At 42.6% G+C, this 24,546-nt stretch overlaps 1 protein-coding gene across 5 annotated transcripts in view; it reads right to left on the bottom strand.

The window, feature by feature from the left end:
• The window catches only part of LOC133463981 (ribonuclease inhibitor-like), a 135,778-nt gene extending 111,951 nt beyond the window's left edge, over window positions 1-23,827 (bottom strand). For 3 of the 5 annotated variants that reach the window (XM_061745850.1, XM_061745852.1, XM_061745851.1), the window contains exons 1-6: window positions 23,661-23,827; window positions 18,042-18,386; window positions 12,717-12,983; window positions 12,264-12,554; window positions 5,924-6,070; window positions 2,822-2,918 (exon numbers count right to left, since the gene is read on the bottom strand). In XM_061745850.1, the coding sequence (XP_061601834.1) occupies window positions 2,822-2,918; window positions 5,924-6,070; window positions 12,264-12,554; window positions 12,717-12,983; window positions 18,042-18,386; window positions 23,661-23,736 (1,223 nt within the window). In that variant the 5' untranslated portion in view covers window positions 23,737-23,827. Of the gene's footprint in view, window positions 1-2,821; window positions 2,919-5,923; window positions 6,071-11,542; window positions 11,902-12,263; window positions 12,555-12,716; window positions 12,984-18,041; window positions 18,387-23,660 lie in introns of those variants that run through there. The other 2 variants (XM_061745853.1, XM_061745854.1) reach the window with 2 other exon arrangements.
• Between the last annotated feature and the right edge of the window lie 719 nt (window positions 23,828-24,546).

Genomic DNA, 24,546 nt, shown 5'->3' with positions numbered 1-24,546 from the left:
AGTCTCTGATCCTCTTCCTGAGGTGGTCCCGCCAGTCTCTGATCCTCTTCCTGAGGTTGTCCCGCCAGTCTCTGTTCCTGAGGTGGTCCCGCCAGTCTCTGTTCCTGAGGTGGTCCCGCCAGTCTCTGATCCTCTTCCTGAGGCGGTCCCGCCAGTCTCTGTTCCTGAGGCGGTCCCGCCAGTCTCTGTTCCTGAGGTGGTCCCGCCAGTCTCTGATCCTCTTCCTGAGGCGGTCCCGCCAGTCTCTGTTCCTGAGGCGGTCCCGCCAGTCTCTGTTCCTGAGGCGGTCCCGTCAGTCTCTGTTCCTGAGGCGGTCCCGTCAGTCTCTGTTCCTGAGGCGGTCCCGTCAGTCTCTGATCCTCTTCCTGAGGTTGTCCCGCCAGTCTCTGTTCCTGAGGCGGTCCCGCCAGTCTCTGATCCTCTTCCTGAGGTGGTCCCGCCAGTCCCTGTTCCTCTTCCTGAGGTGGTCCCGCCAGTCTCTGTTCCTCTTCCTGAGGTGGTCCCGTCAGTCTCTGTTCCTGAGGTGGTCCCGCCAGTCTCTGATCCTGAGGTGGTCCCGTCAGTCTCTGATCCTCTTCCTGAGGCGGTCCCGCCAGTCTCTGTTCCTGAGGCGGTCCCGCCAGTCTCTGTTCCTGAGGTGGTCCCGCCAGTCTCTGTTCCTGAGGTGGTCCCGTCAGTCTCTGTTCCTGAGGTGGTCCCGTCAGTCTCTGATCCTCTTCCTGAGGCGGTCCCGCCAGTCTCTGTTCCTGAGGCGGTCCCGCCAGTCTCTGTTCCTGAGGTGGTCCCACCAGTCTCTGTTCCTGAGGCGGTCCCGCCAGTCTCTGTTCCTCTTCCTGAGGCGGTCCCGCCAGTCTCTGTTCCTGAGGCGGTCCCGCCAGTCTCTGATCCTCTTCCTGAGGTGGTCCCGTCAGTCTCTGTTCCTGAGGCGGTCCCCCCAGTCTCTGTTCCTGAGGTGGTCCCGTCAGTCTCTGATCCTGAGGCGGTCCCCCCAGTCTCTGTTCCTGAGGTGGTCCCGTCAGTCTCTGTTCCTGAGGTGGTCCCCCCAGTCTCTGATCCTCTTCCTGAGGCGGTCCCGCCAGTCTCTGATCCTGAGGCGGTCCCGCCAGTCTCTGATCCTCTTCCTGAGGCGGTCCCGCCAGTCTCTGATCCTGAGGTGGTCCCGCCAGTCTCTGATCCTCTTCCTGAGGCGGTCCCACCAGTCTCTGTTCCTGAGGTGGTCCCGTCAGTCTCTGTTCCTCTTCCTGAGGCGGTCCCGTCAGTCTCTGTTCCTCTTCCTGAGGCGGTCCCGCCAGTCTCTGTTCCTGAGGCGGTCCCGTCAGTCTCTGATCCTCTTCCTGAGGCGGTCCCGCCAGTCTCTGATCCTGAGGCGGTCCCGCCAGTCTCTGTTCCTGAGGCGGTCCCGCCAGTCTCTGTTCCTCTTCCTGAGGTGGTCCCGCCAGTCTCTGATCCTGAGGCGGTCCCGCCAGTCTCTGTTCCTGAGGCGGTCCCGCCAGTCTCTGTTCCTCTTCCTGAGGTGGTCCCGCCAGTCTCTGATCCTGAGGCGGTCCCGCCAGTCTCTGTTCCTCTTCCTGAGGCGGTCCCGCCAGTCTCTGTTCCTCTTCCTGAGGCAATCCTGGATGCACCTCAGCCGGCGCCACGGATTCCATCTGTCCAGTCCCGAGAACGGCCCTCTGGCCGGTGTGCCTGGTCCCGAGTCCGGTTCCGGAGTTGGCCCCCTGAACTGACTCTCCGTATCCCCTGTGTATATCTGGTCTTTTCATTCCCCTTCTTCCTGTCGGTCCGTACTGTTTCTACCTCCATGTTTCCTGCCAAGTTTTTGCTCCAGTTCTTTGAATCCCTGTTTTGTGCCTTTTGATCCTGCTAAGCAGCGCTTTGGTTTTTTTTTTTTTTTAAATACACCCTGCTTTTTGCAACTCCTGCATCCTGCTCTCCTGCGTTTGGGTCCTCAACAAACACCAACCGTGACAATAAGCAGCCAAACAGACGACCGATGTAGAGAGACCCCCGCCCCGGTCAAAACTTTGGATGGCAGCTTGGAAAAAAGGCGCCTGGACAATTTATTTTTCGTCTCACCCTGTTTTGATCCCAGAAGGGGATACTTTTTGAGCCTTTTATTTCCTCCAAATGAGGTTAGACATAATTACATGGAAAATTTAACTGACCAATGCATTTCTTATACAAAGTTTTTGATGCATATGGTTCTTTGTTTTACATTGACCTGCATAAAAAACAAAGAATCTTAGCTTTTTTGTGGAAAGTTGAATAAACAATGCCATAAAGCAGCATATTTGCCCTTTTGTCATGTTGAGTATGAACAACATAAAAAAGCAAAAAATGTTTGAATAAATGTGCGATTAATCACGATAAAAAAATTGTTTGACAGCTCTAATATATATATTTCTACACACACACACACACACACACACACACACACACACACACACACACACACACACACACACACACACACACACACACACACACACACACACACACATACATACATACATATATATATATATATATATATATATATATATATATATATATATATATACACACACACAAACATACATTACACACACACACACACACACCTAAGTGCCTAACTTGTCAAAGAGAAGCCTCACATGTATTTGGGGCTTTTACTACACGAGTATTTGGAATATGAACCTCTGGTTGAGTTGACTTGAGCTGACCCAGAATAAACAAACATATCTGACAATAAAAGTTCTCATCTTAAAGACAAAAAACACTATTAAAGGAACTAAACTGTTAATCTAAACAGACTGATTGTGTTATTGATCACATCGGGACTCACCGAACTTCTCCGCGGTCCTTCATAGCTGAGATCAGACTCTGTTTAACCCCTTCTGTTGAGTCGTGCTCCTCCTGGCCCAACTGAACCAGACCATCCTCTGAAAATATCAATAACAATAAAAACAAATTAAACTGACCCGAACAATTAATAATATGACTGTTGTGACGTATTAAACTAAAGCGTGACCTGTAATTAACATCAGAAGTGTCTTCAATCTTTAATCAGTCAGTCTGAATGTTTAAAGGGTTAAAAGTGTTGACTGCTGTTTGGTGTCATGGTGTTCAAACGCTGAACATGAGCAGACATTTCATATATATACTGTATATTCACACACAAGTAAATCCATATGATTAAATAAATCCATATGAAATCTGTATGATTAAGTCAATGCCAAATGTATTGATCTTGACGATGTCCCGTCTTCTCGCAGTAGATTGACGGGACAGATTAGACTCGTTTCAGAATTGCAACCACAGAAACAAAAAGACCAACTGAGGAAGACGGTTCAGAAACAGAGATGGTTTTAGAAATGATGGTGAGAAAAGAAAAGTGTGACTGAGAAAATGATTGAAAGGCAAGAAAGTATGAGCGCGACCAACCTAACGACATCACTAACAAACATCTGGAACTTATTGCTCTGGACAACCAGCCTTTTACAGCTGTTACAGATGTTGGGTTTTGAGCCTCACAACACAATTCCCAGTTGGTGTTTCCAGGCGTGGCGTTACCTGCAAGTTATCGTCTGTAATTGTCAGGCACACGAGAAATGGACACAAATGCAGACACAAAGGGAAAACTGTTCAAAAGATTTATTGAAAAAATCAAGGCAGGCAAGAATCAGGCAAAAATCTGAAGAGGGGAAGGCAAGGGTCAAAGTCCAAAAAAGCTGTCAGCGAAGGCAGAGGTACCGGCAAGGGCTTATGCAAATCGTGGTCTGGGGGATGAAAAAAGGTCAAAAGGTCAAAAAAGGTCAAAAACTTGAAAAAACTCACTTGGCTTGATAAACGGCTGAAGGCTTGGAGAACACAAGACAATCTGGCATGGACTGAAGGGGGACTGAGGCCTAAATACTGTGGGCATGATTGCACCAGAGTGATTGCAGGTGTTGTCAGGTTGGGGGGGGCAGACACACCCACTCAACCTCAGACTGTGACAGTAACAACACAGATGGACTCCAGGGGCCTCATTTATCAACCGTTTGTACGCACAGATCTGTGCGTAAAGTGTGCGTACGAGCATTCCCACGCAAAGTATGGAATTTATAAACATGTACCTGTGCGCAGAAACGCGTGTAAATGTAAGCACAACTCTGACCATGCGTACACACAAAATCTAGTGGTAGAACAGTGAAACTACAAATAGAACCCAGTAAAAGAGTCACAGTGTTCAGCGATCTCAAACTTCACACATGTTCCCCGTTTCCTCCAATTAATAAAAATTTTCCATTAGTAATTTAGACATTTTGAATAATTGGTGTGACAGCTATAAAAGACAGCTTTGGCAGGACGACCTGAAAAGAAAATACAAGTACCATAGCTTATCTTGCACAGTTGGAGGATTTAGAGACCGTGCGCGCCGCAAAAACGCGCTCCGCAGTGAGCGCGTTTTCAAAGAGCTGATATGTTCAATGAGAGCACGGAGCGGCTTCTCAGCAGGTAGCACTTCCCCAAAAACATTCTGATGGATCTATGCCGCGATTCACAACCTATGTTGGAGCGAGAGACCAAACGCATTCCAGTGCACATCCTGCTCCCGTCCACCCTGGGATGTTTGACCACCGGAACATTTCAGAGAGAGATTGGAGACATATGCGGCATCTTGCAGCCGACACTAGCAGAATCATGCCGGCAGTGTTGGATGCAATAATTTCTCTGGCCCTAATTTACACCCAGTTTCCATACACACATCACAAACAAGTCGAAATGAAACGACGATTTCACACCATCGCCGGATTCCCAAATATAATTGGAGCTATAGATTGCACCCAAATCACAATAAAAGCACCATCACACAGTGAATTCAGTTACGTGAACATGAAAAGATTTCATTCAATCCATGCACAAATAATCTGCGATGCAACTATGTCTCTGTCAAACGTCGTTGCCCGGTGGCCTGAACGCACGACTCATTTATTCTGCAGAACAGCTCTCTTGGTGTTTGCACCTCCAAGCAGGAGCTTTTGACTCCAACCAAATCTTATATGGATAATCTTCCAATAAATATATCAAACATGGTCAACATAATTATTTTACTAAGTAAATATCACATACATAAATGCAAATGGAATAACAGCAAACCTTCCATTGTACATCTGAAAAATGAATGTAAACTGTACTTAGCGTCTCTAAAACTGATGCGTGAAAAAAACGATATTGCCAAAAGTTTATATGAAACGATGTCTTTGTTTCTTAATTTTTACCCCCCCAAATGTTGAATATCTGTAGATAATTGATTGTTTCGTTTCATTTGCCTTTTGTTGTAAACCCTACAGAATTTTGTTCAATAAAGTTTGAAAACCTCCAAGCGGGAGCTGTTGTTGCGCCATATACGGTCAATTGGAGGCGTTTCTGTATGCAAATGACTGTAACCGTGCACGAGCACGGCAGTTTAGAACAGGTGGGATTTATCATAACTGATGTTCGTACGACCGGTTTCTGCACGTTTGATAAATCCGGATTTTTTTGTATTTACGCGCATTCTAAATTTCATTCCTACGACAGAATTTAGAACCTTTTCTACGAACGGTTGATAAATGAGGCCCCAGGTTTTTGAAATGATCACTTTCAATAAGTTACTGCAAGACTGTGTGAATCAGAGGAAGCCCACTAACTTGGAATTAATTACTAGTAATGAAGACAATTTGTGCTCTTTAAGATTAAAAATAAATACAGCTGACATGGTGAGAGCATCTCAATTCTACTACGTTAGATTTAAGGTCAGTATCAAGTATCGCAGCAGAAGTTTAGCTGCATATATCAGTCCTGGTGTCAACAGTCTGAAAAAAAACGTCATTTAAAGTACCAGTATATCAGATATCAGCAAATATTCAACCTCCTGCATCCTTCGTATTTACACACACAAATCATGAAACGATATCTTTACCTCCTTCTATTTTTTTCCTCTTCTTCCTTTCTTTCCTCCTTTTCCTGTATTCCTGCACCCTTTTCCTGTATTTGTAACCAACGACTCCAGAAACCAAGACCACCAGCAGCAGCAAACCCACCACTCCTACAATAACTCCGGTCCAGTCTGCAACAAAAAAAAACAATAATTAAAATGACAGTTTCTTTGTTTTTGAACCCGAGTCTCAACAGATCACCTCACACATGAACCTTCACAACTCTCTGTTACTGTTTGTAGCTGCAGTTTCTTAAATCTGTTTTATTGATTTATGACGAGTTCTTGAGCTAAGGTCAGTGACACAGGAGTTCTTTGAATGTTTCCACTATTTACTAAAACAAATAATTCAGAATAATTTAGCAACATTAAAAGTCTCCATCTATAGCAGGAAATGGATGCAGTTGTGTGACTCACGGTCAAAGACTGTTGATCTGACGATCTACGTCACCGACAACTTACTGCTGCAGCAGACTGATGTCATGCAGATGTTCATACCATCAGTTCAACTTTTGACATGAACAGAACCAAACAGGCAGCACTCTTTGATTGATTGATTGAAATTCTTTATTCAGTCACTTCACCAAACAAACATTGAACACAAACATTATCAAAAAAAATAGTGACTGAAAAGGCACAGGCAGAAGCATAGTGCTTATATTAATGCCTGTCCTACATACCAACAAACAATAGCGAAACTAATCCAGAAAAACAGAAGAGGAGGACCAATAAGGTTTACATATATAATAGTAAGACTTTTTTTTAATATATATATATATATATATATATATATATATATATATATATATATATATATATATATATATATATATATATATATATATTTCATACATACATATACACACATATACTGTACATATATATATATATATATATATATATATATATATATATATATATATATATATATATATATATATATATATATATGTATATACATACATACATATACATACATACATACATACATACATACATACACACACATATATACACACACATATACACCCTTATATATGTATACACATAAACATCAAAGAACAGCAGCAAACAAAAACAAATGTTAACCATTGTAACTTTGAAAGATTGCTCTAAAAATCTTTTTTTTATAAACTGAAAATGAGCTGCACATTCGTAAATCTATATTAGCTTCATTCCAGAATTTAACTCCCACAACAGATATACATCTCCTTTTAGTCTCTTTTCTAGCTTTTTGTATTACAAATTTACAAACAAAACGCAAATTATAATTTGACTCATATACTGAGAAAAAACGTTGTACACAGACAGGGAGTAACTTTAATCTAACTTTATACATTATTTGCATTATTTTATAATAAACCAAATCATAAAATTTCATAATATGGGATTTTATAAATAATGGATTTGTATGTTCATAATATCCTACTCTATTAATAATACGTATGGCTCGTTTTTGTAATAGCACTATAGCATTTACTGTTGTCTTATACGTCGAGCCCCACACTCCCACACAATATGATATATAAGGTAATAATAATGAACAATAAATTAAATGTAGTGCTTTATGATTTAATATATTTCTAGACTTATACAGGATTGCTATTGACTTTGAAATATTTCCTTTTATGTATCTAATATGTTGTAATACTCTTTCAATTTCAGAATCACACATTTTTAATGTAATATCCCCATAAATTTATTTTCGGTTTCCAAAAACCATACATTTTGTTTTTTTTAATGTTAAGTGATAACTTATTAACGTCAAACCAAGTTTTAAGAATGTTTAATTCCCTTTCAATTGAGCACAGAAGTTCCTTTACATTTTTTCACACCAGAACAGTACATATTTGTATCATCTGCAAAAATAATAAATTTTAACAATTCAATAACATTACAAATATCATTTATATACAGTAAAAAAAGTTTTGGACCAATCACAGATCCCTGGGGTACGCCACAGGTGACCTCCCTGAATTGTGACATAGTGTTATTGATTTGTACACATTGCTGTCTATTTTCCAAATAGCTCTTAAACCAAGAATAAGCCACACCTCTAAACCCATACTTATCTAGTTTTCTTAATAATATACTATAATCTATAGTGTCAAATGCCTTCTGTAGATCAATATAAATACCAACAGAATATTCATCATTTTCAATTGCTGTTAATAATAATAATAATAATAATAATAATAATAATAATAATAATAATACATTTTATTTATATGGCGCCTTTCAAGACACTCAAGGTCGCCTGACAGAGCAAGAATTATGTCGCCAAGCAGAATTATATTGGGTGAAAGTGCACAGATGTGAGTGAGAAGTGTGGTGAGTCCATTCAATTGCAGAGCCACGGCCTCGAAGGATTGTGACTCAGTTGGCATGGCAACGACAGTAGCTTTCCAAGTCTCGCGATGCAAGATCGCGAGACCGCCTCCTCTTCCGGAGAGACGTGGTTTGCTGGTGTAAACAAAGCCAGGTGGAATGCATTCGTTTAGTTGTGAATAGTCGTCAGGGGTTTGCCAAGTCTCACAGAGACAGAGACAGTCGAGCTTACGGTCGGTGAGGAGGTCCTGGAGTAGCTGTCCTTTGCCAGTAAGAGAGCGGGTGTTAAGGAGACCAAATTTGACTTGGTGAAGCTAACGCTAGCCGACCTGGCTAGGCTGGCTAACGCGCTGTGATCCACTTTCCTGCTGGTGTTTCTCGGAGGACGACGGCGACCGGAGGACCAGATGGAATGAATGGCAGGGGAGTCGTTGATAGTATAGTGGTGGATGTGTCTCCGACGGGGAGGGAGGTGAGAGATGTCCGGGAAAAGGTGCAGCACAGACGGGGGAGCGGCGGGGCGGAGGAACCGGAGTTGGAGGAGCTCCGCGCTCATGTACTGGATCAATGTAGATGCTGGATGAATTAAAAGGGACAAAACTGTCCACAGGAGCACAAGGCTCACAGCGAGCTTGTGGATCAGCGCCATGGTCCACGGGATGGTGAGCCAAGCAGCAGCAGCAGTAGCCGGGTATTCAAGGTAGGGAACCCCAGCACGCTACGAGTTTGCCCGGAGAATACAAAACTGGTGATACAGTATGTTTCTATGATAGTCCCGTGGCATGCAACAACAGTACCAGGTTCCGATTGAAGTAGATGGTCTGCTGTAGACGATGCGTGGAATCATAAAAACTTTTAAAAACAACCGGAGAGCAGGGGCAGCCAAACGTGCCAGCGTTCACTCAACCGGGATAATGTTGCTATTTCTTCTACCATCTCCACTACTGCATATTCTGTATTTCTATTCTCCCTAAAACCATATTGATGTTCGCTCAATATTTTATATTTATCTATAAAAAAATCAATTTGTTTAACAAATAATTTCTCTAATATTTTTGAGAATTGGGGGAGAAGGGACACTGGTCTATAATTATCAATGCAATGCTTATCTCCATGTTTGAATACGGGTATAACCTTCGCTATTTTCATATCATTTGGAAAAACACCCTTTTGGAAAGGCAGATTGCATATACAGGTCAGAGGGCTTACAATTTGGCCAATAACTTCTTTAACAATTACCATGTCAATGAAATGTATATCATTTGATGATTTATTCTTGAATTTTTTTACAATCTCAATTACATCAGTTTCATCAACTCCATGAAGGAACATGGTATTATTGTTTCCTTTAATGAGTTCATCAAACCTATTTTGTTTATCCTTAGACACTCTAATTTTACTGGCCAAGTTACAACCAACTCCAACAAAATAATTATTGAACTCTTCAGCAATATTATTCAAACTATCTACTGTATCCCCTGAGCCATTCAAAAAATAGCTTGGGTATTCTGATTTGTTGTGTCTATTTCGGATAATATGATTAATTACTTTCCAAGTCTTTTGAATATTGTTTTTACTGTCCTCTAGTAATTTGTTGTAATATTCCATCTTCTGTCTTCTCATGATAGTAGTAAGTGTATTCTTGTATAACTTATATTTTTCTCACTTTCAGTGGTTCTTAGTTGTAAAAATTTCTTATATAAAACGTTTTTCTTTTTACATGCCTTTTGTAGGCTCTTAGTCATCCATGGTTTCCCATTATATTTTCCCTTCACCCAACACTTTCTAATAGGACAATGTTTGTTGTATAGCTCTGAAAATATAGACAGAAATGAGTCATAGGCCTGAGTAGGATCCTCAACATAGACCTCATTCCAATTACAGTGTGTTAAGTCCATCTTTAAAGCCTCAATTCTTTCCTGGGTCCTTATTCTTACCATTTTACAAGTTTGCTCACTCAAGCCAACAGAAGATTTAACCTTTAAACTATATAGACCCACAAATATGGGAAAATGATCACTAATATCACTTAACATTATACCACTTTTTACCGGGCCATGAATGTTAGAAAAAATATTATCAATGAGTGTAGCACTTTCTTTAGTTATCCAAGAAGGTTTGCTAATGAGTGGCCTTAAATCAAAACTAAACATTGTATTACAAAAGTCATTTGTTGGTTTTCCATTCCTTCCATTTCAAAAGATCAACATTAAAGTCTCCACAAACAAAATAAGATTTTTTATCACAAAATTTTCCAAAAATATCAACTATGGTATTCATAAACTGTTCCATTCTATATACACAACTCAAAAAATACTCTTGACTTTGTCACTCTGTATTTCAATTGTCAAACTTTCCATGACCTCATCAATAGTTGTAGTATCAATTACCTTACATTGGAAATCTTTCTGTACAAAAAAAGCAACTCCGCCACCGGTTTTATTTATCCGGTTTACACAAAAAATATCATAACCTTTTAACACAAAATCAGCTCCTTTTTCTTCTGTTATCCAAGTCTCACTTATAGCAATCACATTAAATTTGTGCTTGATGGTTTCCAAATACTCTTTTATTTCTTCAAAATGTGCATATAGAATTCGGCTGTTAAAATGTATTACTGAGAAACCCTCCAAATTAACATTTTCAAACAGATTCTCCGAGTAATATTCAGAACTAAAATTATATTCATCATATACATTTTCCTCAGGGTCAAAATTGTTGTCATAACTAAATAATTTATGTTCAGTTAGACTCAAAAAAGTGTAGCTCCTCATTTACATTTTTAACTTGGGAGTTTACATTCCCAAGGAGAACGCTATCTTCCTCAACAGAAAATTGAGAATCTTTAGTCATTCAACAGAAAGTAATTGCAAATCAAAACAAAACCAAGCTCCTCAAACAGCTTTCAAACATATTTTAACAAACTTGATCAGTTATAATGATCAAGCTCTCTCACATTTCGTATCACCTGCACCTTGGCTTGTTCAGGTGGACCATTTAGCCTTACAAACACTTTTCCATTCCTTGACCATGTGGATTGGATTTTGTTCTGCTTCCTAAGAAGACGGCAGTTTCTAGCTATCTCAGCATTTTTCTTTGTCAAGTGCTCATTGACATACACCCCAGTCCCTTTAAGCTTTTTTGCCTGTCTCATCATTTCAACCTTATGTTTCCTGTTGACAAACTTGACTACAATGGCAGGTGTGTTTGTTTTATCTTTGCGTGGAAGAATGTGACAGGCTGGGATTTGTTGACTCTCTAAGTGAATGTTCTTACTGTTCATGAATTGGACCACTTGTTGCTCCAGTGTTTGCTGCTCCTCACTTGGCGCGTCCTCCCCAAGTTGGTCACTGGGTAAAATCGTGGCATAGCTGCGGTGTTTGGTAGCCAGCCCAGTAATTATGAGGTCATCAGCACGGGAATACTGCTCCAAGTCATCAATTCTTTGTTCCAGCCTTTCAATCTTCTCATCTCTTAGCTTGATTGTAGTCCTCAGTTCACAAACCTCCTCCATTAGGCCCATAAGGTTGACTTGCTGTTTCACCACTTTACTGATCTCCTCAGACATAAAGTTTAGTGATTTTTTGATCTCTTCTAGTTCTTCTGCAAGTTTCTTGATTGTTGTCGACATCTCTCTCCAAGAAGATCAAAAAGAGAAAAAAAGAAAGTTCTTCTCGGTAGACTTATAATGTGTTCTGTATCCAAACAATTCGGGTGTGGTCCCAGGTCTTCAGCAATGTTCTTGGTTCCAAAAAATACACCAAATCTTCAGAATTTCCAAGAAGATGAAAATCAAGTAATATAGAGCCACCAATATTACTTCAGATTTTGACAAAAAACCCTCTTATTCTAAACAATTGCAAGGGATTGTAAAGCAGCTTTGCACAGGGGAAATGCCCTTTCCTTTTAAATATTAAAGTTAAACATGAGACATGACCAAAACTAAACTCTTTTCATTCTGACTCTAACACTGTGTGACCACTTTTAATCATTTTACCTTTTGTTATGTGAAGAAAGGTGTATTTCACGTATGTTTCCTCTTCATCCCTGAGTTCACATTTGTATGTTCCTGTCTGGTCTGAAGTTAAATGCTTCAGAGTGAGACTTCCTGTCCTTGATACAGTCATCACGTGCTGCTTCCACCTCTCTGAAGTTTCGTAGAGCCCTTCATGTCCCGTCTGGGTCAGGATGATCTCTTTGTGGTTAAATGTCCAGGTGAGATACTTTATTGGATAATTGGCGGTTGAGCAGGAGATGAATGTTTCAGTGTTTGATCCACTTATAACAGCTGAAATTACAGTAAACATGACATGGAATGATGGAAACCCAAAACGAAAGAAAACTAAACATCAGTTGTCAGGACAAAAGCTTTCGTAGACGACATGAACATCTCGTTAAGGTGTTCGTGGCACTGAGAGCCACCACATAAACATTTAAATGTCATTTCTACCTGGTTGAAGCAAAGTGGATCTCCTGCTGTTTGCTGGATTGCTGACGGTGCAGATGTAGTCCAGGTCAGTATCTCCGTCTGAAAGTACCAGAGAGCTGCTGATGCTGTAAAGCTGCTGTTCAGTCTGCTGGACTGTTGGTGGGTTCTGCAGGTTCATGCTGGATGGAGGATCGGTGGTCCAGATGAGTCCAGGTTCAGGAAAGATTCCCTCTGAGCTGCAGGTGATTTTATTTTGTACCTGTTCAATGTTGATGTGCTGGACTGGAGCTGGAGGACAAATATGTAGTTGTTAATGTTGTTCATGTCACTGAAACCCTGTTTACTTCACACGCTTCAGTCTCGGTTGCAAACAGACTTTTCTGGTCATTCTTTCAAAGTTAAGGTCAAATGTATTTATATTAAAAACACCAAGGCTTACCAAACTGCTTTTACAGCTAGAATAAAACAATATCCTGTCAATAATTCACCTCAAACTACATCAGTTAAAGCACAACTAAAGATGATATATAAAAACAAGAAGTCTAAATCTCAACTTGAATTTAATTCCAACGAGTAGGAATGAGTTGTCAGCAGAGATTTAAATGCAACAGTTTGAGTTGTTCTAATTCACAAAAAGGTAAATTGTTCCAGGAAATGGGACCATCTACCAAAGAGACCCGGTCGCCTCTGAGTATTGATCTGAGAACTGTAAAGACCATTTGATTGGATGTTGTGCCCTGAGATATAAAGATGAAAATAGTACCAGTGCATTTAAAGCCTTAAAAACTTCTAAAATGGACAGGAAGTCAGTGGAGGAATGTCAGAACTGGAGTAATATGCTCACATTTTCTGGTTCCAGTTTAGAGCTGCAGCGTTCTGGATTTACTGAAGTTGAAGGATTAACTGATCTAAACCAGCATACAGGAATTACAGCCATCCAGAAGTGTAGCTATAAAAGCATGTATGACTCTTCCAAAATCATTATAAACATAAATATGGCTTCACTTTGGCCAACAGTCGTAACTGGAAGAAGCGAGTTTCAAGGCTGAAACCATCATCGGTATCCCATCACTTCACTGCTGAGGTCTGCAGTAACGTGGACTTTGTTCTGGTCTGTAGCGCTAAAGAAAGAGTGGAGTCACATGAGAGGGGTCTGCAGAACTGTCCCCACCTGTTTCCTGACCCTACGCTGGTACGGGGTCCGAATGGAGGGAACGTCGGCACAGATTTCTGGTTCAACTAACAGGAAGCTGTGGAGAGTCAGAGGTGCACACGAGTAAAAACTGACCTTCTCTGCAGCCACCCGGGGGACCATATTGGTCTCCAAAACTAAAATAGACTTAGGACGCTCTATTGTGGGCCAGAGCTGTCTCTCCTAAGGAGATCTGTACGAGAGCAGACCGCCGTGTTAAGCGGGAGACGCGTCGCTCCAGGACGCGCAAAGTATTATTACTTTTTTCTTATTTCTGAGTGTTTCAGTTAAAAAGACCTCTTTTGTGTGTGTAGTCATCTATGTTTAGAGGCCAAAAAAGATTAAGAGATTCTAAAAGCCAAATCAATCCAGTTCCTGACAGGTCTCACCCTCTCACTCACTCACTTATCTTCTTCCGCTTGTCCGTTCCCGGGACGCGGGGGCAGCAGCCTCAGCAGGGATGCCCAGACTTCCCTCACCCCAGACACTTCCTCCAGCTCTTCCGAGGGGAGTCCGAGGCGTTCCCAGGCCAGCCGAGAGACATAGTCTCTCCAGCGTGTCCTGGGTCTTCCCCGGGGTCTCCTCCCGGTGGGACATGCCTGGAACACCTCCCTAGGGAGGCGTCCAGGAGGCATCCGGTACAGATGCCCAAGCCACCTCAGCTGACTCCTCTCAATGTGAAGGAGCAGCGGCTCGACTCCGAGCTCCTCCCGGGTGACCGAACTCCTCACCCTATCTCTAAGGGAGCGTCCAGCCACCCTGCGGAGGAAACTCATCTCTAAGGAGCGTCCAGCCACCCTGCGGAGGAAACTCATCTCTAAGGGAGCGTCCAGCCACCCTGCGGAGGAAACTCATCTCTAAGGGAGGAAACTCATCTCTAAGGGAGCGTCCAGCCACCCTGCAGAGGAAACTCATCTCTAAGGGAGGAAACTCATCTCTAAGGGAGGAAACTCATCTCTAAGGGAGCGTCCAGCCACCCTGCGGAGGAAACTCATCTCGGCCGCTTGTATCCACGATCTTGTCCTTTCGGTCACTACCCAGAGTTCATAGGTGAGGGTAGGTGCGTAGATTGACTGGTAAATCGAGAGCTTCGCCTTTCGACTCAGCTCCTTCTTCACCACGACGGTCCGGTACACCGACCACATAACTGCGGACGCTGCACCGATCCGCCTGTCAATCTCACGCTCCATCGTTCCCGCACTCGTGAACAAGACCCCGAGATACTTGAACTCCTCCACCTGAGGCAGGACTTCTCCACCCACCCGGAGAAGGCACGCCACCCTTTTCCGATGGAGAACCATGCCCTCGGATTTGTAGGTGCTGATTCTCATCCCTGCCGCGTCGCACTCGGCCGCAAACCGCCCAGCACATGCTGAAGGTCCCGGTCTGATGAAGCCAACAGGACAACATCATCTGCAAAAAGCAGAGATGAAATCCTGTGGTTCCCGAACCGGATCCCCTCCGGCCCCTGGCTGCGCCTAGAAATCCTGTCCATAAAAATTATGAACAGGACCGGTGACAAAGGGCAGCCCTGCCGGAGTCCAACATGCACCGGGAACAAGTCTGACTTACTGCCGGCAATGCGAACCAGACTCCTGCTTCGATCATACAGAGACCGGACAGCCCTTAGTAGAGGGCCCCGGACTCCATATATTCACTCAGCACCCCCCACAGAATGGCACGAGGGACACGGTCAAATGCCTTCTCCAGATCCACAAAACACATGTAGACTGGTTGGGCAAATTCCCATGAACCCTCGAGCACCCTGCAGAGGGTATAGAGCTGGTCCAGTGGTCCACGACCGGGACGAAAACTGCATTGTTCCTCCTGAATCCGAGGTTCAACTATCGGCCATAATCTCCTCTACAGTACCTTGGCGTAGACTTTCCCGGGGAGGCTGAGAAGTGTGATCCCCCTGTAGTTAGTCCCAGACCCGAGTTTTTGCCTCCAGGACCGCCCGAGCCGCGGCTCGCTTGGCCTGCCGGTACCTATCTACTGCGTCAGGAGTCCCACTGGCCAACATAGCCCGATAGGACTCCTTCAGTCTGACGGCATCCTGTACTTCCGGTGTCCACCACCGGGTTCTAGGATTGCCGCCACGACAGGCACCAGAGACCTTGCGACCACAACTTCGAACCGCCGCGTCGACAATGGAGGCAGAGAACATGGTCCACTCTGACTCAATGTCCCCCGGGATCTGAGAGAAGCTCTCCCGGAGGTGGGAGTTGAAGATGTCCCTGACAGAGAGAAGCTCTCCCGGAGGTGGGAATTGAAGATGTCCCTGACAGAGGGCTCGGCCAGACGTTCCCAACAGACCCTCCCAATCCGTTTGGGTCTGCCCGGTCTGTCCAACCTCCTCCTCCGCCAGCGCATCCAACTCACCACCAGGTGGTGATCAGTTGACAGCTCTCAGTTGACAGGTCTCACCTTGAGTTGAAAAAAATGTCCCTCTGCAGGCTGTTGTCAAATCTTTTCAGGTGTTTTTTTCCTCCCAAAACTCTGTTTCCGTGTAAACGAGAGGCCAGGACGCAATATAATGTTTGCGTTTTACCGTCTCAGCGTCGTCCGGTAAACAGGCCTTAAATATCAAAAAGTAAAACCTGTACTGGAAACACTTGAAATTAAAACCTTTTTACGCTTTCACAAGATGATTATTCAGACGTTTAGATAATCAAGTTTATCGTAAAAGTCTGGTGGAAACACTTTTTTTGCATTTGCACGTGCCCTGCATAACTGGATGTGACAGTCGGTCAAATTAAAGTCATCAAAATGGAGTTTCCAGCTGTTTTTGGTCTCATTTATACGTTGTAGTTGTGCTGTAACACTACTTAATCACTATGCATTACTGCATTACATCAGGACTTTACCTCTGAATAATCATTTGAATGATCCGTTGCCTTCTTGTTCTTCTGTTGACTGTTTTCACAACAGGGATGGTGGCAGTTACAATTATTTGTACAAAACTAAAGAGATTTTTGTTCATATTCTTCAATATATGTTCAATATTTGTTCAAAGTTGAGATCTTCTTTATCTTTGTTGGAAGAGAAGTCTCACAGGATGAGATACAAAGAGTTACGGATGTGGAGAGAGAACTAGGAGAGTTACGCTCACAAAAAGAAACACCAATGGAAACATCGACCCCCCAGCAGCAGTTTAATTTTGCTTTTTTTTTTGAAAAAGTGTAAATGCGACTAATAGACGATGGTTCCAGCCCTAAAAGTCCTGTCTGGAGTCCAGAATTGATGTCATGGATGCTTCTGCCATCAACATCAACAGCGTTTACGTTTCAGGATGAAAGTAAGTCTTTCCAGAGTCACATTGGCTGTACAGTTGACGTATCTTTGATTGCATGATTACATCAATGCCCCAGGAGCTGCTGATCACCTTCTACACCACCATCATCCAGTCTGCTCTTCCATCACAGTCTGGTTTGGATCGGCCACCAAACAGGACCGGTACAGATGCAACCAACAGTACGGTCTGCAAAATAAATGATTGGGGCCGACCTTCCCTCCATCCAGGACCTGTACTGGTCCAGGGTCAGGAAAAGAGCTAGGAACATCTCTGCAGATCCCTCACATCCCGTACGCAAACTTTTCAAACATCCCCCGACTGGTAGGAGTTGCAGATCACTGCTCACCAAAACCTCCGTCACAGAGACACTTTCTTCCCTCAGACCGTCACTCTGCTGAACTTTCAGGCGTCAGCTTCTCAGATATTAGTGCAATATCTTCATGTCTGTAAATATTGTTTCTGTCTTGTATACTGTATAGTGTACATATTGATGTTTTGATTGATGTGGCTTTTTATTTTTATTTATATTTTAGAAGACCATCCTACTTTACAAACAAAGGAAGTAGATGTTAGTCACAGACGTGTCAAGAACGTACAACTGGAAGTTGAGGTACTGCGTTATGAGATTAACAACCACTTTAGCAGTTATTTTAACTTTATAACAGCTATTTTATGTCTGAGACAAACTCAGTGAGTTAATGATGTTCTGTTACAATATGCTAATAAGGAAAAACTGCTAAATTGTGTTTCATTGTTCCTGCACCAGTAAATATATGTTCTATTCGGTTTATTACAAAAAAACAACCTGAAAAATGGATTCAAACATCTGAATCTGCTGAGGTTTTTATTCTCCACATACCGTTCACATTCAGGTGGATGAAGTTCTCGTTATTTCCAGTGTTGGTGCTGACGTTACACAGATATCTGCCCTGGTCCTGAACCTTCACTCCTCTCAGCAGCAGGGAAGCGTTTCCTCTAGAGATCTGGTCCTTAAACAGAGATGTTCTTCCTCTGAACCTCTGGTGCTGCTCTCCCAGTCGGTCTTGTTTGTGATGGTAGGAGTGAACCCGGGACTCTGGTGGAGTCTCTTGAACCCGGGACTCTGGTGGAGTCTCTTGAATCCAGTGGATGATAACGTCATCATGAGCTGTGAAACTGCAGGGTAAGATACAAGTCTTGCTGACCTGACAGGAGACCTGTGTATCTGCAGAAACATCAGAGGAAGACTCAGAAGAAGACATTAACAGCAAACTCAGCCACTTTGAGGAACATGCAGTTGTGTTATGTCTTCATTAAATATCTGCATATAAAAAAGCTGATAGAATAAAAATGACCGGTCATAATTATGAACTTTAATGAGGTTTTATTTTACCTACATAAAACATTGTCATGCAGTTATAAACATAACGACTATTTGTCCAACCGATAAAATAATAATAATTAAAGCTGCAAGCAGCGATGAACGGGCCCTCGCACTCACGTCCACCGCCCCCCATAAGCATATCAGAAATGACACCACCCACGACTCTCTATGTCAACCCATTCAAAAGTTATAGCAGAAAAAAGGAACAACCAATCAGAGGAAGGGGCGGGGCTAGTTCAGGCCAATGAAGGTCAAGGACTCATTACAGAGTCCCATGACACCACCCACAACTTCCTATGTCAAACCATTCAAAAGTTATGGCAGAGAAAAGTATTCTAGGGGGCGCTGTTGAGCCGTTAGGCCACGCCCATTAATGCAAACCATGAAATATCAAATGTATCACCAGGCCTGGCTTGCATGCAAAATTTGGTGACTTTTGGAGAACTATCAAATATGGACCAATCAGATGAAGGGGACGAGCGCTTTTTCACGTCTAGCGTCGCCACGGTAACACTTTTGAAAGAGAAAAGTAATGTGCGTCGTCGCAGGAAAGAGACGCACATCTTGATGTAAAAAAAACACAAAATTTGCTTACAAAATTTTCAGCATCCTGCCAGGCTCGAACTCCCAACCACCGGCACCAAAGATCGCAATGATCTGGTTGAGCTATATCTCAGCTGATACCTCACTTTGACTTACTGGGTTAGGAGAGACCAAGATAGCGATATAATGTCTGGAACTTTTTTCTCCTAATTTTTTAAATATTTGTAAGGTATAAATATTAGTAAAACACTACTATTTTATTATTACTTTTTCTGTAACCATTCTACCGAGGTTGTAACCGGGCTGAGCACGGGACTATTTCTAACGTCACCACATTACAACAGCTGATTGGTCGGGGGGCGGGGCCGTCAACACCCTACTCGCCACTGATTGGTCGGGGGGCGGGGCCGTCATCACCCTACTCGCCACTGATTGGTCGGGGGGCGGGGCCGGCAGACGTTTGAATCAGGAAGCGGGAGTCAAACCATTAAAAAGTTATAGCAGAAAAAAGGGACAACCAATCAGAAGAAGGGGCGGGGCTAATTAAGGCCAACGAAGCTTAAGGACTCATTACTGAGTCCCATGACACCACCCACAACTTCCTATGTCAAACCATTCAAAAGTTATGGCAGATAAAAGTATTCTAGGGGGCGCTGTTGAGCCGTTAGGCCACGCCCATTAATGCAAACCATGAAATATCAAATGTATCGCCAAGTCTGACTTGCATGCAAAATTTGATTACTTTTGGAGAACTATCAAATATGGACCAATCAGATGAAGGGGACGAGCGCTTTTTCACGTCTAGCGTCGCCACGGTAACACTTTTGAAAGAGAAAAGTAATGTGCGTCGTCGCAGGAAAGAGACGCACATATTGATGAAAAAAAAACACAAAATTTGCTTAAAAAATTTTCAGCATCCTGCCAGGCTCGAACTCCCAACCACCGGCAACAAAGACCGCAATGATCTGGTTGAGCTATATCTCATCTGATACCTCACTTTGACTTACTGGCTTAGGACAGACCAAGATAGCGATATTATGTCTGGAACTTTTTTTTCCTAATTTTTTAAGTATTTGTAAGGTATAAATATTAGTAAAACACTACTATTTTATTATTACTTTTTCTGTAACCATTACCGAGGTTCTAACCGGGCTGAGCACGGGACTGTTTCTAACGTCACCACATTACAACAGCTGATTGGTCGGGGGGCGGGGCCGTCATCACCCTACTCGCCACTGATTGGTCGGGGGGCGGGGCCGTCATCACCCTACTCGCCACTGATTGGTCGGGGGGCGGGGCCGGCAGACGTTTGAATCAGGAAGCGGGAGTCAAACCATTAAGAAGTTATAGCAGAAAAAAGGGACAACCAATCAGAAGAAGGGGCGGGGCTAATTAAGGCCAACGGAGCTTAAGGACTCATTACTGAGTCCCATGACACCACCCACAACTTCCTATGTCAAACCATTCAAAAGTTATGGCAGATAAAAGTATTCTAGGGGGCGCTCTTGAGCCGTTAGGCCACGCCCATTAATGCAAACCATGAAATATCAAATGTATCGCCAAGTCTGACTTGCATGCAAAATTTGATTACTTTTGGAGAACTATCAAATATGGACCAATCAGATGAAGGGGGGGCGCGCCTTTTGGCGCCTAGCGTCGCCACGGTAACACTTTTGAAAGAGAAAAGTAATGCGTGTAGTCCCAGGATGGAGACGCACATTTTGATGTATAACACACCTGGGTGCACATTACGGTTCGGGCCGTATTAATTGCCGAAGGAATGGCATAAATTGCGCCAAAATTACACAATTAATTCAAAATGGCCGACTTCCTGTTCGGTTTCGGCCATGGCTCCAAGAGACTTTTCTTGAAGTTGTGCCATGATACAGGTGTGTAGCGATTTTCGTGCATGTACGTCAAACCGTATCGTGGGGCTTGAGGCACAAAGTTTTCCGGGGGGCGCTGTTGAGCCATTTTGCCACGCCCATTAATGTAAACCATAAAATATCAAATTTACCGCCAGGCCTGGCTTGCATGCCAAATTTGGTGCCTTTTGGGGAACTATCAAATATGGACCAATCAGATGAAGGGGGGGTGCGCTTGTGGGCGTCTAGCGTCGCCACGGTAACACTTTTGAAAGAGAAAAGTAATGCGTGTAGTCGCAGGATGGAGACGCACATTTTGATGTATAACACATCTGGGTGCACGATACGGTTCGGGCCGTATTAATTCTCGAAGGAATGGCATATATTGCTCCAAAATTACGCGATTAATTCAGAATGTTCAAAATGGCCGACTTCCTGTTCGGTTTCGGCCATGGCGCCAAGAGACTTTTCTTTAAGTTGCGACATGATACAGGTGTGTACCGATTTTCGTTCATGTACGTCAAAGCGTATTATGGGGCTTGAGGCGCAAAGTTTTTTCGGTCTGAACCAATCAGATGAAGGGTGGGCGCGCTTTTTGTCGTCTAGCGTCGCCACGGTAACACTTTTGAAAGAGAAAAGTAATGCGTGATGTCGGAGGATGGAGACGCACATTTTGATGTATAACACACTTGGGGGCACGTTACGGTTCGGGCCGTATTAACTGCCGAAGGAAGGGCATAAATTGCGCCAAAATTACACAATTAATTCAAAATGGCCGACTTCCTGTTCGGTTTCGGGCATGGCTCCAAGAGACTTTTCTTGAAGTTGTGCCATGATACAGGTGTGTAGCGATTTTCGTGCATGTACGTCAAACCATATCGTGGGGCTTGAGGCACAAAGTTTTCAAGGGGGTGCTGTTGAGCCATTTTGCCGCGCCCATTAATGCAAACCATTAAATATAAAATTTTTCGCCAGGCCTGCCTTGCATGCAAAATTTGGTGACTTTTTGGGCACGTTTAGGGGGGCAAAAAGGCCCTCCTTTCGTCAGAAAAATAATAATAATAATAATAATAATAACGCGAAGAATTCCTACAGATACAATAGGGCCTTCGCACTGAAGGTGCTCGGGCCCTAATAATAATGACTTGGATTTATATAGCGCCCTTCTAGGCACCCAGAGCGCTTTACAGAAATCATTATTCATTCATACACATTCTCTCTGGTGGTGGTAAGCTACGTTTGTAGCCACAGCTGCCCTGGGGCAGACTGACGGAAGCGTGGCTGCCATATCGCGCCTAACGGCCCCTCCGACCACCACCAACAAAATCAAATATTCTGTTTTTATTTATACATTTGTTTCCATCCATCCCAGAGATAAATCATTTATCCATCAGCCAGTGAGAATATATTTCCAGTCTGAACAAACTCGACTTCCATGTGAAACGTTTTCACTGTGACTTCAGAATATCCAGATGTGTAACGTAAAAAACAAGCCACACAGGAACAAATGTGATCCAGAACTTAAAACAGCATCATCACCGACAAAGATGAAGAGATCAAAACATTCAAACGACAAGAGAACGTCCCAGTACATCGTCCTGACTACCGGACATGAACTCAACATAAAATATCACTGATTTCTGTTAAGATCCTTCTCTTCAGGCCGGTGAGTTCAGACGTCTCTGGTGACTGAAGACACGTTTAGAAATATAGAAACAGAAAAACACATTTGTTATTTGAAGGTTGGACCACTCCAGTTCTTATTAAATGTTTGTCCTAAAATAACTTTGAACAGCCTCCAGCTGATGTAAATTACTGCAGCCAGAGTTGTGATGATCAGCAGAAAACTTCATATTTCACCGACAATCTTCCCTTTGGTGGATTCCTTTAAATCATAAACATTTTCTCCTTCCATATAAAACCTTTAAGAGCCAAGCTCCTTCTGACTTTAAAGACTTAATCCTTCCATAGTTTAATTATTAACACAACACTTTGCTCTCATAAGTTTTCTGAAGAGGACTCTGGTAGTTAGAGTTATTTATTAATTCTGAAGGGAAAAAACTACAATTTGATCTGTTAACGTAACTTTACTGTAATTGTGTATCTTGACAGTTATAATAATTATTATTATTACTTTTCATTTTCTATCCCATCCCATCTTTTTCCAATTTGGACTTGTCAATAAATAAATAAGCGATGAGCAGGATTCGTATTTTTCCAGTAAAGGTATAATGACTCCTTTTTTCTGACCAAACTGAAACAAATCTACATTCAAACCTCGTGACAAAACAAGCTCCATGTTGACGTCTTTACCGCCACCTTGTGGTGAAAACTAAACACTACATCAGTAAAACAACATGAAGAACTTCTGATCAAACCCTAACTAACATCTAACCCTTTTTTTTGTAATTTGTATTGTTGATTTTTATGCCCATGTTTTTGCTAAATTGTTTAAAATAACCAACCAACATCGTCGTATATGTAGGTTATTTTGGACTTTGATTCAGGTTCAGAGAAGCTTCTTCCTCCTGCTGTCGACGGTTGAAGAATCCCGTCACTAAAGTTTCAACTTACTTGCACCATAGACACATTTATGGATTTAACTGACGTTTACCCGTATTTTATATTCAAACTGACAATTGTTGGATATTAGACGTTTTTATATGTAAGTCCTTTAAAAAAGTATCGGAGTTAACTGGTTACTCACCATCATTAGAGAAAACCGAGCAGCACAAAAACAGACCATAAAGCATAAAACTGATGATTCTGTTCATGTTCTTCATCTCTCTGCTGCAGTTGGACAGTTCATTCTGGACAAAAGTATTTCTGATTATTTCCTGCTTGATCAGTAAGTTCCCACTCCTGACAGACAGATTTAGTCTCTATCGTTATCATTGTGGACTTTGAGCGGTGGGTGTGTCCGTTGCCATGGCGACTCATCAGATTGAGCCTCACCTGAGATGTGCTGTTGGCGCCGTAAGAGACTCCAGAGGTAATTATACTGGGCGAGGGTCATGATCAGCCGGACAGTTAACTAGTGTTCTAATTCAGTGTCTCCCAACCTGGGGTCCGGGCCCCCCTGGGGGGTGCCTGAGATCTCTGGGGGGGCGCGAAACACTGTCTGCTTTGAGGATATGCAGTTGTAAAAATTATATTTGCGCATGTTAAATAAATAAAAAATAATAACACACCTAATGGAATACTGTAATCCAAGTCTGTATAAACCCACGTAGTATTTTAATCTGACCAAAATATATTTCTAAGTTAGTTAGCAGGTTAAAAACTTTATTTATTTATTTTTATTTTATTTATTTATTTATTTAAAGGACAATGTGCAGGTACATTAAAAAGATGGCTGCACCAGAGATAGCCACAAGCTAATTTCCATCTGTAGTCCTTGACAAACATAAATACTACACATTAGAGTTTACTATGACAGTATTCAAATGCAAATACAAGAAACAGACTACTGTACAAATCATACTACTACTCCGACAGGTTGTTAAAGGAAAAATGTTAAAAATGTTTGCACTCATATTAAAAGAGACATTTTTCAGAAATTATTTTATGTCCTTGCAATTATTTTCTGTCCG

The sequence above is a fragment of the Cololabis saira genome, chromosome 17, assembly GCF_033807715.1.
Source record: "Cololabis saira isolate AMF1-May2022 chromosome 17, fColSai1.1, whole genome shotgun sequence".
NCBI lineage: Eukaryota > Metazoa > Chordata > Actinopteri > Beloniformes > Belonidae > Cololabis > Cololabis saira.
Note: the sequence above shows the minus strand (reverse complement) of the source record. Positions and strands in the feature narration are given on the sequence as shown.